Raw genomic sequence first — 21,884 nt, forward strand, 5'->3', positions numbered from 1 at the left:
GCTCCAGCGGTGCAGCGGCAGCAGGAGGCCCCATTAGCTAAAGTGGTGCTTCAGGTTAAGAACAGTTTCAGGTTAAGTACAGACCTCCAGAACGAATTAAGTACTTAACCCGAGGTACCACTGTATTCAGAAAGACCTCGTAACACTGAAGGAACAACTGGATTGTAGAAGTGACCCTGAGTCTGCATTCTTGCCAGGGCTGGACGCCACAGTTGCCCACAGAGCCCGAGTTATGTAGTGTTTCTGCAAGGCATTGTGGGAAAACTACAATGGCAGCTGCCATAGGAACCAACTCCTAGTGGCAGAGAGGGCTTTGCCTCCCACTCCGTAAAACATTTGAGGGGCCTGCGCCCCGCCCCCCGCAAGTTGATGGGCTTTGCCATTCAAATGGTGTGCGTGCACCACGTCATGTGATCGATTATGCAGGGTGGGGCTTACTTGCCCCCCATATTTTATTCAAGTTGGCACCCCTGGCAGCTGCCCATCACTCATCTGTGTACTGAAAAAGGGGGCACGGGGAAGTGATGTCAGCCACTGCTGTGCTTGACTTTTGTGTAAGAAATGCCTTGATGGGTCAAACAAAGGTTCTAGTCCAGAATGTTGCAAGAATCCCAGCAGGCACCAGAAGGCCCACCAGGCATGGGATGGCAGCCTGACTAATAGTAGTAGTAGTAGTAGTAGTAGTAGTAGTAGTAGTAATAATAATAATAATTTATTATTTATACCCCGCCTATCTGGCTGGGTTACCCCAGCCACTCTGGGCGGCTTCCAACAAATTATTAAACATTAATGTTAAACATTAAAAGCTTCCCTAAACAGGGCTGCCTTCAGATGTCTTCTAAAAGTCTAGTAGTTGTTGTGGTGGGAGCGCATTCCACAGGGCAGGTGCCACTACCAAGAAGGCCCTCCGCCTGGTTCCTGGTTCCTAGTAGCTCTTGATTTTAAACCTATCGGAGCCTACGGCCCCAGCCCCCCTGCCATGATACTTAGCTTGGGGACGGTCTGCCCATAGAGCCACTCCTGATTTATTCCACTTCTCTCTCTCTCTCTCTCTCTCTCTCTCTCTCTCTCTCACACACACACACACACACACACACACACAAATAAATAAACAAACAAAAAACCCAAAACAATTTGGGTCATTTTTTTCTTGCAGATTATGAAGAGACAGGGATTATTTCTATTTTTTACATTATTGGTTTGAAATATGACTCAGCAACATGGATAGGGCCATTCAAGTATATAAACGAGGGGGGGGGAGGAAGCTTTTCAGACTCATCTAGTTAAAGCTGGCTATTCTTCTTCCATACTACATAATATAAGCAATTCAAGTGGTAATGCTTTATTAAATTAACAATAAGGTGTTGGGTTCCCAAAGTTTCCCCTGTCATTCTACCCTAAACAATACTACTTAAAACTACCTTATTGGACCAAAGTGTTTTTTCCAATTTCAGCTTACCTATTACTATGAGGCATTAAGCTTATATTTTAGAATACCACATGGTTAGTTTTTGTTTTTTTAAAAAGTAATGTACAAACCTTTTTTGTTGTTGTTATAGATCTAATGCAGTAGTGTTTACAAAAATGCTGTAATCCCCCCTCCCCCCCCCCAGTTTTTAGATTTTAAAAAATAGCTGAATGGTATGACCGAGATGAATTTCAATTCAAGCTGCAATCCTCTGCTCACTGCTACAGAAGTAAGCTCCATTAAGCTCAATGGAGCTTACTTCTGAATACACAGGCAGAGCACTGAGTTCTTGGAATACAATGAGGAGCTGTCAAGATCAATGGGGGCTTTGCCATTAACTCAGTAAGCCTTCACAGTGAAAAGGCTGTTTTTTAATAGCAGCTCCTACCTACTCTTCATCCTATGGAGTGGCCTGCCTTAACTTGGTGTTAAGGAAGATCCAGTTTCTCAGTCCACCAGATCTGCAGCCCAGCCTGGTGGCCTGTGCTGGCAAACTCTTTGTGGTACACCTATGGTCCTCCTGCCCCAATGTCAACCAGGGAAGTTCTTCCAAAAGTGGCCCAAATTTGAGCATAAAGGCGCATGAGCTTAAGCCTATTTCCTCCCCCCAAAATAGCTCAACAACTCTGGTCAATCCAATGAGTATATCACTGCCAGTTTATTTATAGTGGGAGTAGATCACAGTCTCTGGGAAGTTGGACGTGCCTGATCTATGTTAATTAACCTAGAGCAGAACTTTTAAGTGAAAATGATGTTATTAAACTGGAGAAAGCTGGCCAAAGTCTAGAAATGCCAGAGTTGAACTTCTGTAGGTCTGCTGTCTCGCCCCTGCATGGAAATTATTGAAGGAAGGAAATCTAATGCATATGCAGGTAACATTTTGGGGACTCTGGGATGTTTGACACAGCCCTATGCATTGCAGCCCAAAGAGACTTTAAAATATTAAGTGGGATACAAATTGATTAAAGAAAAGAATAGTCCTGGGATAACGGCATGTTAGTTTTACATAGCGCATAAGTACCATATTTTCAAATATATGTTGGATGTCTTTGCCTATCCTCTTTTAGGCCGAAGCTCCAACTCTTGAGAACTTTATCCAAATAAGCTGTGCAACCTGGGAAACAGCTCTCGAAAGAAGCAAGGTGCTTTTAATGTTTAAAGGCAGAGGCCTGTGCCTTTGTCCTGACGTGGCAAATGCCTTATATTTTTTTTAATTTCTCAGGTCATACCATGCATTTCCAATGACATGAAAATGGGCTGGTTTTGCAGAACCGAAATTCACCGGCAAGCAAAGGTCGCCTCCCCCACCCCGCCCCCACCCCTTCCTATAGGCACGTAAAAAAGGGTTCAACCTAGTCTTTCTAAACCTACGTTTTTAAATACTTAAATACTGACTGGCACTGAAGATACTGAGCTAGCCCTGGATTCCCGGGTTTTGGTATTTGGCATGGCAATGGTACAGCACGACACTCCGACAGTGGCCTCCGGCAACTCATCCTCCTCGGTCCATTCATTAAGACCAGGGTTGTAGCATTGAATGCATTTCTTGTATTTCTTTTCTATTTCGTTCCAGCCTCCCACCAAGTAAATTTTCCCATTGAGGATGGAAGCGCCGGCGGTGCTCACACCGGTTGGGAGCGGAGCGGCGTAATTCCACTGGCCAGGGTAAGAACTGTAACACTCCACAGGAAGCACGTCTACCCTTTCCCCTCGGCCTCCCAGTTGGGACCCTCCCATGACATAGACCTTTTCCCCAAGGGAAGTGGCGCAGTGCCACCCTCTCGGGGTACTCAGGCTGGGCTTGTCTTGCCAGCTGTCGCTAGCCGGGTCATACATGCAAACCGAGCGGGAATAAGCGTTATTGATGTAGCCTCCGGTGACCAGGATCCTACCATCTATGACCGCACTAGCATGGCAGCACCTAGCCACCTCCAGAGGGGCCTTCATTTGCCATTGATTAATTGCCGGGACATAACATTCGACGGAAGAGAGACACCCTTCCGAGTTGCGGCCGCCCACTGCGAAGAGGAGACCGTTGAACACGTTCAGGCTGAAATGGGTGCGCTTTTGATTCATGTTGGCCAGGTGAATCCATGTGTTGAAACGAGGGTCGTACCTGAAAGAAATAGGGAGGGGGGAAGGATTACTGGTACAATCGAGATACGAACTTCATCTACAGTTCTAAGTCACAACATTTGTATTTGCTGTAGCTGCCACTCTCTTGTTTGCTACTTTTCTCAGAAATGAAGACTCCCGAACATTGCCATTATTGAGGGCTAAATCAGATGCAAGTCCATCATCGGATCTTAGCTTTTCCCAAAACTAAAAGCAACGGTGAGCCCAAAGTGAATCATAATAATAATTAAATAATAATAATTTATTACTTATACCCTGCCTATCTGGCTGGGTTTCCCCAGCCACTCTGGGCAGCTCCGAACAGAATATTAAAAGCACGATAAAACATAAAACATTAAAAACTTCCCTAAAAAAGGATGCCTTCAGATGTCTTCTAAAAGTCAGATAGTTGTTTATTTCCTTGACATCTGATGGGAGGGCGTTCCACAGGGCGGGCACCACTACTGAGAAGGCCCTCTGCCTGGTTCCCTGTAACCTCACTTCTTGTAGTGAGGGAACCTCTAGAAGGCCCTCAGTTCTCAGTCTCAGAGTCTGGGCTGAACAATGGTGGTGGAGATGCTCCTTAAGGTATACTGGGCTGAGGCCATTTAGGGCTTTGAAGGTCGGGGCCATGGTGTGGGCCAAAAAGGCTGTATTACTTTCTTATCTCCTGTACAGTGGTACCTTGGATTACAGATGCTTCAGGTTACAGGCGCTTCAGGTTACAGACTCCGCTAACCCCAAAATGGTACCTCGGGTTAAGAACTTTGCTTCAGGATGAGAACAGAAACCGTGCTCTGGCGGCATGGCGGCAGCAGGAGGCCCCATTAGCTAAAGTGGTACCTCAGGTTAAGAACAGTTTCAGGTGAAGAACAGACCTCCAGAACGAATTAACCCGAGGTACCACTGTACTGTTTTCCTAGCTGAAATTACCCCCTCCCCAAAACTGCTCATTACTTATATGGCATACCGTCCAACTTTTCCAGAGCCCAAACAAAAACGAGCATCTTCCAGAATGTGCTCCTAAGTGAGTCATGTGACCTACACTGTGCTCTCAACATGAAAATTCACTTTTTTCCGGAGTAAGGTCTCACAGGGCACCCCCAAAAAACATGTTTTTGGACACCGTGGGAGGTCACGGCCCCCAAAAGTGCTTTTTGGGAGTGACAACATAGCATGAAAATGCAGCACCCAAAATAGCCGCTGCGATCTTGTGTGGGAAAACGTGATGTCCCGTTTTTTTCCTGGGGAACTTGGGAGGTATGATATGGCAACTGGATGTTTCCTGCTATGGAGCAAATAGAAGTTTCAGGCAGGAGAGATGGTCAGCTGGAGCCCTGCACTACCTCTTCTTTGTTCTGCTCCCCCCCCCCGTCAGCAGCTGGTTGGGTCGCCGGGGAAGGGGCGAGGCAACAGCCAGCAACTAATGGGGGTGTCACCCTGGCACAGGAAGCTTGTGCAGGGTCGCAAACCCCGCCCACTGCTTTGATGAGTGAGCGGTAATTACATCCAGAAAGTGGTGTGTGGGAGAAGATAAAATCTTCCTTCCGTGGTAAAGGTAAAGGGACCCCTAACCATTAGGTCCAGTCATGGATGATTCTGGGGTTGCGATGCTCATCTCGCTTTATTGGCCAAGGGAGCTGGCGTACAGCTTCCGGGTCATGTGGCCAGCAGGACTAAGCCGCTTCTGGCAAACCAGAGCAGCGCATGGAAACGCCATTTACCTTCCCGCTGGAAGGTACCTATTTATCTACTTGCACTTTGATGTGCTTTCGAACTGCTAGGTTGGCAGGAGCAGGGACCGAGCAACGGGAGCTCACCACGTTGTGGGGATTCGAACCGCCGACCTTCTGATCAGCAAGTCCTAGGCTCTGTGGTTTAACCCACAGCACCATCAACGTCCCTTTCCTTCCCTGGTACTGTGGTCCTATTCATGCTCATACATGCATCCTCATAAGAAAAGCCCTTCTGGGGGGGCCACTAGGTGGCGCATCGGAAGATGGCTGACAATAACATCTCTCCGACCCACACGAGGTAATTTGGAGGCTATGATGGGGGTAATTAGCCTCCTTAACCCCCCCAGGATTATGGGGGGGACGGCCCTTGCCTGCTGTGCCCTATACCACCCCCGAATTTGTGGGAGTGGGGGCACTAGGCACAAAGCCCTCCTGATCCGCGCCACTAGTTGCAAGAATCTTCAAAAGAAACAATTTGGACGAGATAAATTGCACATACTTCAAGGAAAAAGGGGGAGTAAAGACTGCTGACAGAAGAGATCTCTGATAACAAGACAAGAATAAAATATGAGAAGATACGTCAAGATACGGTACGACAAATGACTGAGGGGGGAGGAGGGAAAAAACCTGCCTTTCCTTTTTTTATGTGATTAAACAAGAATCCCCTCCCCTAATGAGTCAGAAAAGGACTTAAGCTGTGGATTTAAGGCTGTGTGGAGATAAACTTTCGAACCAAAGCAATGTTTCAAGACGAAGCTGGAAAGCTAAGAGTTTTGGAATGACGCAGTTAAAAATGCCGTCGCCATTTTGGGAGGCATTGTTGGAGCTCTTGGGTCTGGGAGGAGAAAGAGAGAAATAGAGCTGTTTACATATCGTGGATCAACTCCTCGGTGGGACTTAAGAGTGACAAATGCCTAATTTATGATGGAAAGAGCGATGTTATCTACGAAGGAGATATATGGAAACCATCTGGACTTAGATTGGAGAACGGGAAATTCACACAGGATTATTATATTTGCTTATCGGCTTAAGGAGACCAACAGAAGAGATCGTAAAGGAAAAAGAGAAATTATATGAACAAGATATGATGTGGAAACACCAAGATAAGACTGGATAGAATTATGAACTTTGTCTGGACTGATTGGGACTGATTTGGACATTAACGCAGTAATAAGAAGATGATCTGAATCCCCCTTTGGATCTTGAAGTATGGGTTCCCCCAACAAAATTTAAAAATTTGGCTTTGTAATTTGGAATTTATGTGATGTGATTTAATTTGATGTGATTGGCCAGTTAATAAAAATTATTAAAAAAAGAAAAAAAGAAAAGCCCTTCTGGATCAGACAAAAAGCCTGTCTACTCCAGCTTCCTGTTTCCCACAGCAGTCAGCCTGATGCTAGGCATGAAGGCAACAGCTGTCTCCAGCTGTTTGATGCTCAGCAACTTGTATTCAAAGGCATACCACCTCTGATCTTCAATATGGTATGTATATAGCCATCGGGACTTGCAGCCATTGATAACCTTGTCCTCCACGAATTTATCCAACCCCATTTGAAAACTGTCTAACTTGGTGGCCATATATCTTTGGGGAAACAGAACTTTCTACATTGGGGGTCTAGTTCATAACCGCTTGTACCTCGTGAAAGATGACTCATATCTCAGCTGGATAGCATTACCTTGGTTTCAGGCATGGAGATATGTAAAAACAATGGAAAAGGGAGTTGGCACTGAAAGAATTATCCCAAGGAAAGCATAAGAATTGCAATATTGGCTGAGCTGCTTGCTCAACAGGTCCATAGTTTAATCAACGAACAAAATGGGGAGGCAATGAATGAGATTAACCATTTGACATCGATCGTGTTAAATTATTGTTGTACTAGCAGCAGGCTGGGCTCAGTAAGATGTTTGAATCTCGCCTGGTAACAGCTCTGTAATAAAACTAGGTTTAATAATATGCACATTTCATGTTATTTATTACGTACTTCATTACATATTCCCCCTCATTATGTTCCAGTGAGTGATACATAATTAAGTCATACTCAGAGTAGATACAGTGGTACCTCAGGTTATATATGCTTCAGGTTACATACGCTTCAGGTTACAGACTCCGCTAACCCAGAAATAGTGCTTCAGGTTAAGAACTTTGCTTCAGGATAAGAACAGAAATTGGGCTCCGGTGGTGCTTCAGGTTAGCTAAAGTGGTGCTTCAGGTTAAGAACAGTTTCAGGTTAAGAACGGACCTCTGGAATGAATTAAGTACTTAACCTAAGGCACCACTGTATATTAAAATCATTGGGCCTCCTCTGAGTATGACTAATGTTCGGTATCACCCAGTAATTTGTTGCGTGTGAGTACTGGAAAAAGCTTGAGTTTAGTATGCATATTGCATCTATTGTTTTGATTCTGACATGTGGAAAATCAAACTGCTAGCTCACTAATAAAACCAAACTGAATGGACATTTAATATAATCTCACTGCTCTTAGTCAACTGATTTCATTTGTTCCTAGTTATTTACCAAAAATGTTTGAAATACCCAGTGACTATCGTACATGAATGCTAAGACAAAACATATGCATATACACATACAAAAAGAGAGATGGAGAAAGAAAACTTCTCCCTTGGAGAATGTTCTTACTATTTGTTAACGTTAACAGTACATGACTCAAAATCTAACATTGGAAATGGCCAGAAATGGCACGTTGTGGAGTAACATATTCTAGTTTCATTACATTTTATTATATTCTCTGTGAAATGAGCCCATCTGTTATTTGTATGTAACTACGTAAAATTTATGTATTTATTCATTTACTTTATATGCTGAATTTCTGCCAAGGCACCTAAGGTGGTTTATAATTTACTGTAAAATTGGGAGGAGGGGCAATAGAAAGAGGCTGTCTGGTTGGATCACACAAGAAATGAGGGAGTATTTTCTATTGACTTTCTGGGATCAGAATTTTGGTCCTGGCATTCTTGTGGCCACTGTAAACAAGTCTGGCTTCTCAGGTCATATTTACAATACCTTCATCCATTTCCTAAAATGTCCAATAGCACTACTCATAATGCTTCAGATAACAGTGAGGAAATGGCAGGATTAAAATCCTGGCTTTATAGTAACTTCAGAAAATATACTAGCCCAAATGTTCAGAATTTGGGTAACAGAATCTTCCAACTGCAATATAGTTGCTGCTAGCCAGTCTGATTTGTAACATTTGCAATCTACAAAAACTTAGGTTGCAATGAACCTGTTTGTTATTAAAGGGGCCACAAGATGGTTTGCTGTTTTCTTGGCAACAGATTAATATGGCTACATCCTTAGAATTTGCCCTGTGAGAATAGGAATATTTGTTGCACTGCTATATGTTGCTAATTCTAAGAAGCAGGAAAGAAAGTATTAATTCAAAAGAAAATAATATCAGCCTTGTTTAGTTGTCTTGCAAGGGCCTACGACTCTGTAATAATATAAAATAAAATAAGGTTCCTCAATCTCTGTATTCCTCTTTTCTGATTCTGCTTTCAGCTACAAAAAGAAAAAAAGTTTGTGACCTGCTTTAATTTGGACATAGTGGCTGTTTCCAGACAACCTGTTTGCCAAGCATTTGCCAGATTTGTTTATACAAAGTTGATCAAGAGGTTAGACTATGTCAGCTATTTACTGAGTGTTCATTCTAAGTTGCATGTGGGGAGGTTATACAGGGTTTCATCAAGCAGTTGCTATCCCATGCTTCTAGGGTATTTTCCCATCACTTTTTATAATCACAAAAAGTCTGTTTTTGGGGAGAAGCAGCAGTTCAAATATGCCAAATGAACTTTACTTGCTTAACGTGCATTTGCCAGTGTGTGACTGAATCCCACCCAAAAATACTCTGGATATATAAGCCTATAAAGTACTCTAAAGCATATAAATACATTTGCTGGTTCAAGTTACGAAATACATTATTTATATCCTGTAGCCACAATTCAACACAGATTTAACATTTAGAATTATATGTTCTATACTGGATTTACAAAATTAAAATATAGAGTGTTCTTTTCATGTTTCATCTTTAGTGCCTATTGAATGATAATTTTACGACCGGAAGTAAATAATTTAATTTCAAAATTATCAAGCCTAAGCATGGCTTTGGGACTGATATAAAGGAAGAGCAATTTGATTTCCATTATATCCCCCTCAGTACATGATAATACTTAAGATTAGTGCTCACTAGTCCTTTCAACAACCCTGTAAGGTATGCCAATATTATCGTCCCCATATTTCAGAAAGAGGCTGAGACAGAGAGGCTCGTCTAACCATAACAAGTGAGTGGATGGCATAAACTCAGTCCGAAATGAATAATGGCCATGACAGAGAGATCAGCTTGCTTCAAGGTACCTGTTGAACTAATGGCTGAGGTGAAATTTGAAGCACAGATGGCCTGCTAAACAACACCATCTCTCCAGTACAGTTGCTATTCATATGCCACTGCCCCATCTCAGAAGAGCTAATAACAGCTGAAAGTGTGTGACTTACGGTGCTGGAAATGGCATGGGAGCAAAGGATTAAATACTATTCAATATAGCACCACAGGGATTGTTCATTAGCAAAACCAACGTCAAGGAGAATTTTCCTTGTCAGTTCTGCTCTACTACGAGCTCTTATGTTAAGCCGTGTAGATGGACTTTGCAAGATGGAATAGATGAAGGAAAGATAAATATGGATAGATACCTTTTAAAGCCTTTTAATGAGAGGTAACATTACCAGCAGTGCTTAAACACCCCCCCAAAAAAATTCCAGCAATCAGACTGAATCCTCAGTGCAGTTCTAAATGGCTTTTCTGCTTAGGGATGTTTGAGGCTTTCATTCAGTCCCCATTTTGAAGCAAACCGACTTGATCTGAACTTCCTGGATACAGAAGAGAAGACAGTTGTCCTTCAGTTTTCGCACTTCAATTCACATCACCCTTTCTGCCAGTGTGTAACCTCCACGGGGTTGGGGTTGCTATGTCATGTGACCAAGCTGAATGGATTTTGGAATGAAGTAAGTCTCCCCATCCTGCCCTGCCCCCACCAGTACCCCAGAACACCCCCTTTGGGGGACTTGCCTTGACTGAGCAGGGCAGAGCCAGGACTTAGCCCGGTGTCTCTCTGGCTGAGCCCTGGCTCAGCAACGGATACACCTATTCCAAACTCTGGTCATCCCAGTAGACCTTGGGTTTGGATTGCTCCCAAAGTCCAGTTCTATTTTAAAGGCTTGTTTTGTCTTAAATTAGGGAACTAGCCAGTGGTAGGCCTGTCCCTGAATAGAGTTTGGAATAAGGTTAGGTGAATAAGGAATAAGGAAGGTGAAAGGTTAGAAGCAAAAAAAAAATTGCAGCATAATGTGTGTACACTGTTTCCCAAACCAGTGGTTGAAGTGCCCTGGGTATTCCCATTGATGCCCATTGATGCCAATGGGCACTATCCTTCCAGGGGTAATAAAAGCTGCAATCCACTTCATTGGGGCAGTCCCATCAAAAATCCTGCCTCACTTGTCTGCTCCCCCCTTCCCAAAGACATAGTAGACTGCTAGCAATGTGTAATCTCAGCAAAATCCATATCAGCCCTTGAAGCCTGAAGTTGGAAATAAGAACAGTGAAACGGATAGGATGGACCACAGTGTATACCATCTTGACGGCTTCTGAGACTTTCAGACAGAAAAGAGGAGATATGGATTGTGTTTATTTATTAATGAGCTGGTTGAATGTAAAACTGAGGATTAAATTTGGCAAAATGTGAAGGATGCTGGGAGATTGGCAGCATTTGGGGGGGATGTATATCATATATTTATACAAAAAAATTATAGGGGTTTCATTTTCACCCTCTACACACTGCACCAGTGAGGCTGAATTGTTGATTACTGGGGCCAGATGTCAGACAACAATGTTCAAAGCCATGTTAAGGAGGAATGCATGCATGTTGTCTGGGAAGAAGCAAGATCTGTTTTTCTCAGGCAAAGTGTTACTCAAGAGGCATCAGAAGGAAATGTTTGAAAATTGATGAACGACTCTTATAGAGAGATAGAAGAGGATTTACTCTACTTGACTGTTTTGAGGACAGGCTATAACAATGTATAAAAGCCACAGCAGAAACTGGTAATTGAACAGGTGATGTGTAGGCAGAAGGGATGAATGTATTTTGAAAGCATAGTTGGAAAAGTTATTTCATTGGGAGCACCAAAGGAAGGAGGAAAATAGAGGGGACACCTGGGGTGGGAGGGAAGTCAACGTTTGGATTTGCATTGAATTTATATTGATGATGATTTGTTAAAAATTATGGAATAACAATAAAAATAATGTGTCTAGTATCACATCTGGCTTGAACCTATGGAACTGTAAAGGCTCTCTGCATAGCTGGTAGAAATGTGTCTCTGTTTTAAATGTGTTGGGTGGATATCTTTGAAAGAAACATATATCAAATACTATCCGAGAGTAGGAATACCTGTCACGTTTAATGGTACAAGCATGATAAAAACCATGGTAAAACCATCCATCTTTGCCACAACCCACAATCCATGAGAATCTAGACATAGGGGCACCTTGCTCTCCTGTGGGTGATCCTCATCCATACACAGAACTCACTAAGCCATTTCCTCTAAAATTCCTATAAATACATGGAAGAAATGAAGGAATGTTCATGACAGTGCGGACGGGTTGCAGGAGGACTTGCCTCATGAGCATCCTCAGATTCACAGTGAGGAAGCTGGCTTATAGGCCAGACTGTTTCCCATCTAGCCCAGTTTTGTCTCCTCAGCCAATCTGCAATCCTTTGATGTGGAGATGCCAGGGCATCTAAAAAGCATGTGCTGTACCCCCGAGCTACAGCCGCTGCCCCAATTTATGGGATCGTACACATTGCCTCTTTTGCTACATATACACGTGTTGGGGAAAACTGCGAAGGGAGTTATTTTCTCATTCCATATGCTCTGCCCGAATACTCAGCAAAATAGGTACATGATGTGCAATCAAGACACTCAATGCAATTCTGCTTGGGATCCAAGCATAAGTCTACTCTGAGCTTCTGGGAGGAAGAATAGGGAATTTATAATAAACAGCATGAGACCTGGGGCAGCAGTGCCACCAGCAGCCAGTGCCATAGCTATGGAGGGACTAGCTGCGTTTTTGCCCTGGGTGAAGCCTCCAGAGGGGCACCATTGAGACTCCCACCCTGTTTGTGTGTGTGTGTGCAAGTGTGCATGGGGGAGTCTTTGACCCAGGTGAAATAAAGTCTAGTTTCACCCCTGCCAACAGCCAAATCTACCTCACAGGATTATTGGGCAAGGGGGAGAGAAATCACGTGCATCACCCTGAGTTCCTTAGAGTAAGGAAAGGATAAAAAGTCTGTGTGCTTTTTTCCCTACCCATGTCCATCATGTTTTGAATTAAAATTGATCATGTATTCATTTATTTAACTCACCTTTCTTGGTGCTTCTGGCCTTCCCATCGGTGATAGTCAACGAAGTTCAATTCAGAGTAGACCCACTGAAATTAATGGGCCTAACTGAGTCATGATGATTAATTTTGGTGTGTCTACTCTGAGTAAAACTTCATTGAATACAACTCCCAAACTCCTAAGCCATTTCAGGCAGTGTTGAAGATGCCTCTCTTGCATCTGAATGACCAACTTGGAGGATGGGAAGGATTTATGTTCACATTAAAAAAGAGAGAAAAAGAGTTTATGGGCTGCTTTCAGGGATCAGCCTTGTTGGGCACCTGCTAAGGCACACCCTGCCAGCAGGGGGATCACGGTCACCTCCTGAAACCTCCTCTTTGCTGCTTCTGCCTGTTTGCCTGCCATTGCCAAGCAAGTGAGCAGGGAGGAGCAAGAAGCAGCAGCATTGGCAAAGTGAGCAGAGGGAGCAAGGGCTCTTTGTGCTGCCTTCTTTCTGTGGGAGGTGATGTTGATTAAGCCCCAAGGGAGAAGGATGCATCAGACAGGGATGTGGGTATGGGTCCACTGAAGCTTACTGAGAACACCTTGTCCAAATGTTTCCCCCAAACCTGGATCTCCAGCACTGGGTGGTTTTCATGTTAAGATTAAGATGGTCGCATCCCAGCCGACTAGATGCTGTGCTGAGTGGTTGGCCAGGCTAAGCAGATGGCCATGCCCCTCCCCAGGGCCGCCACGGATTGGCTCATTTGAAGGACGGGTTAGGCGGGAACCCGTGAGCCTCTGCGGCCACAGGAGCAGACTGGGAAACAATCTAAACCTACTCATCCGGGGGAGAGAGGAGATGCCACACTGGGCTGCAACTGCCGCTCACTGGCGAGACAGTAAATGGCCATTCTGACCCAGCTCTGGCTGCCTGGTCACAAGAGGCTCCCAGCACAAATCTTTCCACCGTACACTGTATGACCATCATTTACAGAAGCATGATATATAAACCACAAAACTGTCTGGGAAACACAGCTACTTCTACACCCTGTGTAGTGTTGATGCAGTGCATGTTGGGAAATCAGTGATGCCATCACACAATCACCACCCCTCACATTTGAGAAGCCCAGATGCATTAACCGCACACCTCTGTTATCATCAGATACTGGCTCCCGGTGTGTTTGTGGTTTTCTGTGCATAAAAGATAGTGTGTGTTTATTCTCCTGAGCATGGCCCACTGACAACTTTAATATTGGCAATATAACCCAAAGAGATAAAGAAGATAATGGGTCCTTACCCATGTTGTAGGCCAGGTGAGGGGTACCTTTGTCCCTCCACAGGTTGCTGAACTACAACTCCCAGCACCTCTGTCTTGCTTGGACTAATGGGATAAACATCTGCAGCCCCGTTCCACACCCCAGTTGTAGGGTAATAAAGCAAATGCACTAGATACCTTACACCATTTAGAATCATAGAATTGTAGAGTTGGAAGGGACCCCAAGGGGCAACGCAATCTTTTGCCCAATGTGGGGCTCAAACCTGTCACTCTGAGATTAAGAGTCTCATGCTCTTACATATAGGCCAGTAAATATATTACTATGACAAAGAAAAGGAAAACGTGCCTGTCTAATCCTATTTCAAATTAGTACGCCAACTGTGAAGCACCAACAGCTCTCGGGTGGAGAAGCATTTGAGTCTTATCCAACATGCATATCATCCGAGACATTTGAATTATTCAGGCATTCATAAGGGGACTTAAACACACAACGAATGGGGAGCGTGCATGAGCCTGCTTGCGTTGTCCCCATTGTCTTCCATGGCTGCAGGAGGCTTTCCTGCAGGAGACAGTCACCCTTGAACATACAAATGTCAATGGAAACAGGGAGTGGAGCTAGCATGCTTGTACCTGTTTTTTCCTCTTTGCAACATCCCTGTTGTAAACATATAAATAGGGACGCTGTTAATCTAACTTTGTCACAAAGGCAATTTTTTCTGGCTGTTTTTTCCTTCCAAAAATAACAATCGACCTTTGCAGATACAGTGGTACCTTGGTTTAAGAACAGCTTAGCTTATGAACAACTTGGATTAAGAACGCTGCAAACCCAGAAGTAGGTGTTTTGGATTGTGAACTTTGCCTTGGAATCAGAACATGTTTTACTTCCTGTTGAGTGTGTTCCATTTGTAAATTGAGTCCCCCGTTGCTATGGGAAAGCACGCCTTGGTTTAAGAACACTTTGGTTTAAGAAAGGACTTCCAGAATGAAGTAAGTTCGTAAACCAAGGTACCACTGTATTCCCTTTCGGCATGGCTTGGATGGTGTTTGTCAATCACAGGCACCTATGCTAAAAACAACAACCTCAATCAAGATTGTTCTTCCGTTGCTGTTTATGCATCTGCATCTCCCGCTCCCTCCCTCTCCGGAGCTGTTATGTGCTGAACGTACTACCTCTATAAATAACCAGTTACCTGCAGAAATTGCTGACCGCATGCTTAGCCTGATTCCTGGCATCATTCTGGTCTTCTCCACCTGCCACGTAGAGGAATCCATCCATCACGGTGACGCACTGGTTGAAGCTTTTAGCAGGCATCTCAGTAAGCCTCTTCCATCCATTGTCAGGGTCTCTGTATAAAATGTCTCTGCTAAGGGATTTCTCTGTTAAAGCTGGGCGTCCCCCAACTGTAACCAGGACCCGTAATCCTCCACGAATCCTTGTTCTCCTAGACTGCAATGTATTCTGGTGGTAGGGAAGCAAATGGTAATTCATGGCATCTACTAGAAGTCTATGGCAATCTGCATCTTGCATCATTCTTGGTACAGTCTGAACATAATTCACCAGGTCTTGGGCAGAGATGGTACCAAAGCGAATGTTGCTCAACAGATCCGCAGCATATTTTGCTCTTTTTTGGTCAAATTCCAGCCATCTCGTTGCAATTTGGAATGCGACGAGTTCAGAAGGCAACTGCAAGTCATCGTCTGCAAGAAGTTCATTGATCCGGTCAAAAGTGAGCTTTAAGAACTGATCCGATTCGGAAAACTCAATGAAGTTGTCTCTGATGAATTTCTGAGCTGCTTCCTTGGTGGTTTTGAGTCCATATGTCTCTGCGATGTTGGCAACATACATGCAATTCTCCACGTTGATTTCTTGCATCAAAAAATCACTGCACATCTTCACAAGGGTATGAATCTGAAGGTAGATGGCTGTGGAGATGATGCTACCTATAGTATACAGTGAGAGAGTGAGCTTTCCTGTGTAGGCATATGCAATGACAGTAGCTAGGCCCAGGGGAGATACATCGTTGAGGTCCACTCTCTGAGTTGATGGATCTTTCTTCAAGATGTTGTGGAAGTAGTCACTGCAGGAAGCCATCACCACCTTGTGGACATCAAAAGACTTTGTTTTGGTACCGATGACTAAATCACAGAGAAAGTTCTCCAGTCTCATCCTGCACAGCCCTTCCAAAAGGTTGGGGCTGTAGAGAGCATCGGAAACCTCAGTTGAGACACAGCTGAAGCCATTCCCCCCTTCCAAAAGGCCGTTCAAGCCGTTCAGCTTGCTGAGAGGACCATCTTCCACGATGATGGTCAGCTCATTGATATCCACCTTGCTCTTTTTGACGTTCTTCTTCTTGGGCGCCATGACTGCAATATAATATCACAGCCAGGAGCTAGCTAGAAGAAGGAGAAGGAGAAAAGGACAGCTTTTAGACCTGTATTTCAGTGCATTGGTTTTCAGCATCTCACTGAAAACGACTGCAAAGCATCCTTGCAGGGGGCAAACGGAAACAGAAAAATAAGAAAAGTGGAACAGCAGGAGATTACGGAAAGCTCTGCAATCACACACATCTGTAACCTCATGCAAGGTGAATAAATATTGCTTGGTAAATGGTGGTTTGTATCTACTCAGTGTCTCGTGTCAAACTCGTACTCCCCAAGTGGTTTGTAAAAATATAATACCAAAAAGAAAAACCAGCTGAAATTACAAGATCAAACATCAATTTAAATGCCTGCTGAAATAATAAAAAATATATTCAGAAGTTCAGTAGGGAGTGGGCCTGTCTGACCTCAACTTGAAGGGAGTTCAGTAAGCTATGATGCTTACTGAAAGGCTGACACACCCCAAGTTGGACACTGAGATCATGGCAGGGAGCCCTATTAGTGGTTTGCTGTGGGCCAGAATCTGACTCACATGTTGAGCTTTTAGTGTTGTGGGTCCAGCTCAGCGGAACTCCCTGCCACAAGAAGTTATACATGGGCACTATCCCTACAGAGCTTCAGATGCCTGGTCAAATCAGGTTTTATTTTTGGAGACTTTTGAAACCTGAATGCTTCCGAGATGTTTTGCAGCATTATTTTATATAGGCGGTTTCAAAATTAGGTTTAATTTTTGTCTTAAGTTATGTATATCATATATCATGATTGTAAGCTGCTTTGGGACCTACATAAAGAAAAGGGGGTATATAAAAATTTAAAATAAATAAATAAATCTCTCAGACCAATCTGCTTCACAGTGTTGCTGGGCCCATAACACGAGAAAATTGTGCATTGTCCTTGAGCCCCATTTTTTTGATTTTTGGTTTTTTGTAGTGTGGACAAGCTGACCAATAGATAGGATTCGCAGCCCAATCCTAAAGCACATTTAGTACGAAGCAAGTCCTACTGGCTGAAGTTCCAAATCAGTATGTTTCGGGATTGGGAGTGTGAATACTTATTCACTTAAACTGGAGACTGCCTCTGTCCTTCATATGTAAGAACAGACTGCTCTTCTCTTTTGTAGATAGACTCAGTGGCCTGCTAAAGCCTGAGGGAATTATTTTCCTCCAAAACAGCATGACTAGACTAAGAGATAACAGTGAAAAAGAAACATACAATTTTGAAATAATAAATAAAGTTGAAAGTTGTGGCTCTTTTACACCTAACTACTACTGAATTGGGTAGAACAGGCCCACTGTAGTCTTTCAATCTGTTTTGTTGTATATAAAAAAGAGTTTATTGTATTTTTAAAAAATTGCCTGGGGAGAGGGGAGATTATTGGGTTTTTTTGTTTTTATTATGTATTTTGTGTTTTATATTGTGTAGGGCAGAATACAAATTTACTTACTTACTTATTTAATAATAAAAATAATAACCTGTTTTAATTATTGTCAGGACATTTTATATACAGCTTAACATCTTTGGTCAAAATCCTTAAGCAATTTACAGAAATTATGAAACCAAAATATAGTAAATGGTATACATTAAAATAAGGTGCAGAAAGATAGTAATACAATAAAAGCACTGTAAGAAATCCAATAATAATACAAGAACAGCATTGATGAATTTTTAAGATGGGTTCACATGACAGTTTTCCTCATGACAAGTAATGGTTCTTCACTCCTTGCCCATGTGGCAAGTGCCATACAACACTGAGTACAGCACATGATTAATTTGCATTCAGCTGAAATCAACAACCTCCCTTCTTTTCAGACCATGTAGTATTTGGGGATCTGAAATGGTATTAAATTATATAGAGCTCCACCAAAGGAGCAGGAGTAAAGGTAAAGGTAAAGGGACCCCTGACCATTAGGTCCAGTCGTGGCCGACTCTGGGGTTGCGGCGCTTATCTCGCTTTATTGGCTGAGGGAGCCGGTGTACAGGTTCTGGGTCATGTGGCTAGCATGACTAAGCCGCTTCTGGTGAACCAGAGCAGCACACGGAAATGCTGTTTACCTTCCCGCTGGAGCGGTACCTATTTATCTACTTGCACTTTGACATGCTTTTGAACTGCTAGGTTGGCAGGAACTGGGACTGAGCAACGGGAGCTCACCCCATTATGGGGATTCGAACCGCTGACCTTCTGATCGGCAAGTCCTAGGCTCTGTGGTTTAACCCACAGTGCCACCCGGAAAGCAAAACCAAATCCTACTTGTAATGGCAGGAGAATGGTTATGGATGACCTCCATATTTATTTACACCTGCCACACTGAAATCAACAGGATTTATCTTTTGAGCAATTGCAGACAAGCCTAATTTACAGTTTGTCCCCACAAAGAACTTGCAGATTTGTGCATTCTGGTTTTCACCAAACCAGCTTTCTGGTCAAAACTCTCACCATGAATTGATCCAGACTTTTCCAGCTGAGTGCTCTGTCATAGGACATAGGAAACTTTCCTGAACAATTCAGCCGCTTCTTCCTCCTCATAAGACAAGTGCTATGCCAACCTCAAACAGCACTGAAGGGCACCAGGCTGGGTGAAACTGTTGTAATGCCCAAAGCTGAAAGCCAGCAACCCACATTATCACCTACAACTCAGGCCTGTAGGGTTGGTAGAGGACCAATGAGAGAACAACCCTCCAAGTGTCCCTATTTTCCAGGGACGTCCCTGATGTAGAGAAGTCATCCCGGTTTCTGATTTGAACCCAGAATGTCCCACTTTTCCTTGGGATGTCCCTATTTTCACTGGAGAAATATTGGAGGGTGTGGAGTTATGCAATCCCTGAGCTGTCTGGAGACAATCCTGTATAGGTAAGTTTTTTTAAAAAAAAGTTTAATGTTTTATTTTGTTTTTATATATGTTGGACGCTGCCCAGAGTGGCTGGGGAAACTCAGTAAGATGTGTGGGGTATAAATAGTAAAAATTATCATTATGGAATGGGACATCCCTATTTTCACTGGAGAAATGTTGGAGGGTATGTGACAGAGTGAAGCACCACCTAAATGGATTTGGATGCTCTAGATAAGGTAGACTAGGACCTGAGTTTAAATCCTCTCTAAGCCATAGAGTATAACTTTGGACTCTATCTCAGCATAACCAAACTCCAAGAGTCAGTCCAGAGGATAGACTAGCAAAGGGAGAGGACATTGCTGTATACCACATTTGATCTGCTTGGAGGAAGAGGAAAATCAAGATGTAATGAACATCTTACATCAAGCGAGTGCATTGGCAGCCCGAAATAAGCCCCTGCGAGTCTCCTTCAAAGAGCACTGCCAAATGTTAAAACAGGCAAGGGTTAAGGAATGCTATATAGTGGAGTACCATCTGCATTAGCTCTTCCTTTTAAAAAGCATGAACCATTCAGCATTTTAAGTATAGAAAGGAATGGTTAGTTCCTCTTTCAGGGGGTATGGCGTCCACCTGTCACCCAGTCCCTCCTGCTAGGTGGCAGCTATGTGCAAGCGAGCGAGATGATTGTGCGTGTGTTAGAAGCATCAGCCATCGCCCGCGTACCAGAATGAGCAGAGGTCCCAGAATGTCACTTTGCCAAAGTGGCGGGTCAGCTGCTCCCCCCCCCAGCTGCATTCCTCAAGCTGCATCTGTTGAAAGCTATCAGGGACGTTTCCAAGAATAGCATCGCTCTCTGGGGTCTCTCAAAGCCACTTGCCATTTTAAGGCAGGTCCAGTTTAAAGTGCATTTCGTGCTTGGGGTTTTAATTCTTTTTAAGGGAGAAAAAAAGAAATATTGCCAGGTATACATTTGCAGCCCTTTCTGTTCTCCATTACTAAAAAAAAAATAATTCTGTTTATTTCACCGGTACAGGTTGAAAATAGCCAGCACGCTTCGGATATGTATCAATTCTCTCTTAGCTGGCTATGCCGATATTCCTTTGGCAAGTGCAATGAACATTTAAAGACAGCCAAGTATCCTTTACATATTTAAAGCTTAATATGAGATCTATGTAAGGATTTGTAGCTCAGGTTTTTTTAAAAAATAATAATTTAAAAACAAATTTTATCAATATTTAAAACCGTTGTTTTTCTACGACATGCTAGCAGGGAAGTGCTGCCAGCCCTGTGAAATTTTAGCAGCAAAAGTCCTTGCGGCTTTTTCTTGGAGCAAACTTTCACCATGTTACTTGTCAAAAACTGTACAGGAAAACACGCAGTTAAAGGAAAGCCTTTGCCAACTTCATTTTCCTTCGGACCTCCACCCCTCCCCATAGCTATAGCTGGCCACGTTAAGTTTGTAGCCTGGAGGCAATTCATCCCAGGGCATTTTCAGCTCTTAAATAGAAGGAACACCACCACCCCACCGCCTAGGAATGCTCAGAAACCCAGAAAGCTAATCAGCTCAATAAGAACAGGATTAGAGAGCAGCCTTACCCTTCTCAGCAACAGAGCCTTCCCACGATTGACCAGCACAATGTCTACGAGAATATTTCTTGAAAAGAATGAGAAAAGGCAGGGGGAAGGGGAAATGGATTTCACCTGAGAAGTCCTAGCTAGCCACAGAAGTTTCAAGTGTGACCCTGCTGCCACTGTAGATGAGAGAGTCTGGAGCCTGCGCTCTGGGGCACTTTAAAAATGACCCCTCCCTCCCATCCTTTCCTGTCACCCAAAAGGGTTTATGTTTCCTCTGCTTGCTTGGCTTTGAATCTGAAGTCAACTTAACTGGACGTCTACAGGATAATAAAATGAGGCTTAAGCTCCTAGAAATTACATTCCTTCCATCGCTGCTGTACTACGGCAGGGTTACCGTTCCACCGTAAATGACTAAAAACAATGTCCTTAGAATAACTACATTTTAAAAAAACCTTTACCCCTCTGAACTTTGGTTAACTCCTACTGAAAGTTTTCCCTGCTCCTCCCTTCCAGCAGGTTTTCATATACAGTGGTACCTTGGGTTAAGAACTTAATTCATTCCGGAGGTCCGTTCTTAACCTGAAACTGTTCTTAACCTGAAGCACCACTTTAGCTAATGGGGCCTCCTGCTGTCGCTGCACCGTTGAAGCACGATTTCTGTTCTCATCCTGAAGCAAAGTTCTTAACCCGAGGTACCACTGTACAGTCTGTAACCCGAGGTACCACTGTACAGTGGTACCTTGGTTTAAGAACAGCTTAGTTTATGAACAACTTGGATTAAGAACGCTGCAAACCCGGAAACAGGTGTTTTGGTTTGTGAACTTTGCCTTGGAAGCAGAACATGTTTTGCTTCCTGTTGAGTGTGTTCCATTTGTAAATTGAGCCCCCCCCACTGCTATGGGAAAGCACGCCTTGGTTTAAGAACGCTTTGGTTTAAGAAAGGACTTCCGGAACAGATTAAGTTCATAAACCAAGGTACCACTGTAGACTGAAAGGCTGTAAAACTTTTTATGGGTTTCGTTGTAAATTGGCGTGTATAGGGTATTAGAGTATGGGTAGTATCTCTGGTGAGGGACACATCATGCTTCTCAAGTCCCCTTTTGGTCCCCACCCTGCACTC

At 43.6% G+C, this 21,884-nt stretch overlaps 1 protein-coding gene across 3 annotated transcripts; it reads right to left on the reverse strand.

Annotated features, from left to right (window-relative positions):
- Positions 1 to 1,037: 1,037 nt before the first annotated feature.
- On the reverse strand, positions 1,038 to 21,006 carry KLHL31 (kelch like family member 31). 3 transcript variants are annotated; one of them, XM_083606171.1, is made up of 4 exons: positions 20,786 to 20,958; positions 18,796 to 18,941; positions 15,173 to 16,376; positions 1,134 to 3,584 (listed from the first exon to the last, which is right to left on the reverse strand). In XM_083606171.1, the coding sequence occupies exons 3-4, from the start codon at positions 16,342 to 16,344 to the stop codon at positions 2,852 to 2,854; spliced, it is 1,905 nt and encodes a 634-aa protein (XP_083462297.1). In that variant the 5' UTR covers positions 16,345 to 16,376; positions 18,796 to 18,941; positions 20,786 to 20,958; the 3' UTR covers positions 1,134 to 2,851. The 3 variants fall into 3 exon arrangements, with proteins under 3 accessions (XP_083462296.1, XP_083462297.1, XP_083462298.1); XM_083606170.1 differs by lacking the exon at positions 18,796 to 18,941 and having other exon boundaries at positions 1,038 to 3,584; positions 20,786 to 21,006; XM_083606172.1 differs by lacking the exon at positions 18,796 to 18,941 and having other exon boundaries at positions 20,891 to 20,979.
- Between the last annotated feature and the right edge of the window lie 878 nt (positions 21,007 to 21,884).

This window comes from Podarcis filfolensis (genome assembly GCF_964270895.1).
Source record: "Podarcis filfolensis genome assembly, chromosome: 3".
NCBI classification, from domain to species: domain Eukaryota; kingdom Metazoa; phylum Chordata; class Lepidosauria; order Squamata; family Lacertidae; genus Podarcis; species Podarcis filfolensis.